This window comes from Rhinopithecus bieti, unplaced genomic scaffold (assembly GCF_001698545.2).
Source record: "Rhinopithecus bieti isolate Rb0 unplaced genomic scaffold, ASM169854v2 scaffold_5022, whole genome shotgun sequence".
NCBI classification, from domain to species: Eukaryota; Metazoa; Chordata; class Mammalia; order Primates; family Cercopithecidae; genus Rhinopithecus; species Rhinopithecus bieti.
Window position 1 is genome coordinate 2,468,258 of NW_016804965.1, and position 3,642 is coordinate 2,471,899.

General features: G+C 38.3%; 1 protein-coding gene across 1 annotated transcript in view; it reads right to left on the minus strand.

Moving 5' to 3' along the window:
* Window positions 1-3,642, minus strand: part of MYO3A (myosin IIIA) — a 271,870-nt gene that overhangs the window by 66,731 nt on the left and 201,497 nt on the right. Inside the window, 1 exon segment of the mRNA XM_017870799.1 lies at window positions 618-771. Coding sequence (XP_017726288.1) covers window positions 618-771 — 154 coding nt within the window.

The following is a 3,642-nucleotide window of genomic DNA, read 5'->3' on the forward strand; positions in this document are numbered from 1 at the left end:
TTTTTTTTTTTTTTTTTGAAATTTAAGGAGTAAGACATTTTCATTTTAACCAGCTTGAATGGTGATCTTTTAAAATGTATTATACACATCTCTGCCTTCTCAGGCACAAAGAATAGATTTAATCTTACTTTGATGACTTAGGATTATCATGAACATTTATTAATGTACGGTAACTTAGAGGTTATTAAGTATTTGAAGCGATTTGCCTCTATTAAATACATGAATAGAACAGAACATCACAGATTAATTTATTTCCTACCTGTTAACTATCTCTTTTCAATTCCAGAGCTATCCTTCTGCCCTGCTCACCAATTTCTAATTTTGGGCTGGAAAATTTCTAAGGTCATTTATAACCTGTGATTCTATGGTTGAGCTTCACCATAAAATAAGGAGAAGTCCAATATTTAAACTTGCTTAATTTATCACTAAATATTTTACCCTATCATAAACATGCACTGGTCCAGGTATTAAATCCAAAGGCTCTTCTTTAAAGTCAAATATGCAGGCTTTATGACAGCTATTTTCTCCCAGATAATTTAAAGCCATTTAAAAATATCATTGAGAATAACATGACTCTATTCATAAAACCATGCAGACACACTGGACTGAAAACTCACCTACAAGAGTCTGGTCAGTGGCCTTGGGAAATCTACATTCTTCATCAAGTAGGGAAAGTAAACCCATTGGCTTTTGCAGAAACGTATCTAAGAGGGGCCGGTTATCCTCATATTCAATAACTCTAGCATCCACATCTTCATTTAGGTATTCATTCTATAACAAAGACAAAACCACTTAAAACTGTGAATAATATATAGCTTGATAGTAATTACCTAAAATTTTACTTTACATATATTAAAATAAATTGCTCCCTTTGACATTGCTTTTTTTTTTTTTTTTTTTTACGGAGTCTCGCTCTGTCGTCCAGGCTAGAGTGTATTGGCGTGATCTAGGCTCACTGCAACCTCTGCCTCCCACGTTCAAGCAATTCTCCTGCCTCAGCTTCCTGAGTAGCTGGGATTACAGGTGTGCACCACCATGCCCGGCTAATTTTTGTGTTTTTAGTAGAGATGGTGTTTCACCATTTTGGCCAGGCTGGTCTCAAACTCCTGACCTCAAGTGATGACCCACCTCGACCTCCCAAAGTGCTGGGATTACAGGCATGAGCCACCGTGCCCGGCCTGAACTTGCTCTTAAACTGAGAGTATCATTTTATTTTTCTCTCCACAGAGCTGCTTGTTCCTTAAAGTCAGAACTGATTATACTCAGGGTAGTAATACCAGAAGCTCTAGTCTCCATACTAGAATTATGGACATCCTAAGTTTTCAAGATATAAGAAAATATGTTGTTAATGAGAAGTAACAAAATTATGTTCCAGACTTTACAGAATATTTAACTAGATATATCTTAGAGGTATACTTCCCTCACTGAATCTTTCAAGCACATGTATATAACTTTTCAATCATAATTCCAGCAGACAGCAGAGGGTTATAGAAACAACCAGTGGATTGAGTACCAAAGACACACAGTTTCACCTCTGGGCTCTGCCACTTGACTAGCCACAAAATCCTTTGGAATTTCCTTACTCTATAAACATCTATTTTCTAATCTATTAAATGGGGGTAACAAACCCCATTTTACAAAGTAATAACATATGGCATATTAATAATAATTTGCTGTTGAGTATAGTGTAATATAAGATGTGTATAATAGAAACAATGAACCACAGATAATTACTGTAGGGGTAAGGTACCAGCATAGCATAGGTACCTATGATCTACTTTACAAAAGGGACATGAAGGCTTGTGCCCAGTCAGCTTCTATGACTCTGCCTTCACACTGTTCCCAGCCCAGTGCTGAAGTCTGTCAGACAGAGTACATGTGTGACCTCTGAACTATGACATGCAGCCATGCTTGCATGTGGGGGAGTCACCACTTGTCAGACGATAAGCAACCATTCCTGGTAAGTGTATGAATCAATCACTGACGCGGGTGGAACACTCTGTGACATTCCCATGTTTAAATTACAGAACATTTTCATTATTATTTTAATATATGCTTTAATTCATGGAATACCGAAGGCACTATAGTGGGTGACAGAGAAGTTTAAAACGAGCTCCTGGCCCTCCACAGAGTTCAAATATAATTTGAGTAATAATGCAAGGTAACATATGATGGATAATTATGATGTATAATGTACTACTATAGTAAAGAGAAAGAAAAATTTCTGGGAACATCTGCAATGTAGCCAGTGGCAGGTGGGACATTTTGATAAACCAGAGCTTTTAATCACTACGGCAGGGGCCTTATGAAGCTGAAATTTCATTTCAAAGGTGTCACCAGGAAAACAAATGTATGTTTTAAATAAAGTAAAATCTAATTCATAAAAATGAGAAGAATAGATGGTCTAAAAGGTGGAGAACCTAAAAGGCATTTAGCTTATCCAGTATATGAAAACGAAAACGATGACTTGAAGTTTCACAGCTTTTGTATTTGAAGGTAATCTTGGGAGAAGTGAGTAGACCTAGAATTATTTTACTGTTAGACACATCATGCTCACAGCATATTATAGTTTAAATGGCAACTGCAAAGTTCAAAACAACTTTTGTCTGTTTTATGTAGAAAGTACACGAGGTTAAGGTCTAAACTAATGCATTTGTCATTTCTATTTGCCTGTGTCAAAATCCACTGATTGTTTCTGTGGTGGGTCACACAGAGCAGAGATGAGTGGCGTGGAAAACAATGGGCTCCCCTTCAAGACACTTGTTAGTATTAGGAACTTCAGGCAAACCAAGGCAGAAAAAAATGCTATTACTCAGAATTTATAAAATACTTTTAGCAAAATTATAATGCCTAAAATAATTATTTATTGTTTAGCAGTTATGATCCCAAAATGCTTAGTTGTTTTCAAGCATATGTGGAGAAACAAAGCTCCTATTTCTTCAGAAAGTCCTCTGCTCTGCCCTGTACCTTAAAAATATATTTAGGGACCAGCACGGTGGCTCATGCCTGTAATCCCAGCACTTTGGGAGGCTTAGGTGGGCGGATCATGAAGTCAGGAGATCGAGACCATCCTGGCTAACACAGTGAAACCCTGTCTCTACTAAAAATACAAAACATTAGCTGGGTGTGGTGGTGGGTACCTGGAGCCCCAGCTACTCAGGAGGCTGAGGCAGGAGAATGGCGTGAACCCGGGAGGTGGAGGTTGCCGTGAGCTGAGATCGCGCCACTGCACTCCAGCCTGGGCACAGAGCGAGACTTCGTCTCAGAAAACAAAAAACAAACAAACAAACAAACAAATATACATTTAAAGCGAAAGTGAGCAGAGTTATTGATTGTATTAAAGCTGAAGTGTTTAGTCAATACAATTCCTACTCTCTTCAGACTGTCTGAGTTCCCTTTTGAAAATAGATGAATAATCATTATATATATATATTTTCTTCAGGAAAATCAGAAGATTTAGATGTTAGGAAATCTTAGGAAATCCCACACCTGGGTAAAGTTGTTTCCCCTTCCCCTTCCCCTTCTCCTTCTTTCTTCTTCTCCTTCTTTCTCCTTCTCCTCCTGCCTCCTCCTCCTCATCCTCCTTCTCCTCCTCCTCCTCCTCCTCCTCCTCCTTCTCCTCCTTCTCCTCCTCCTCCTCCT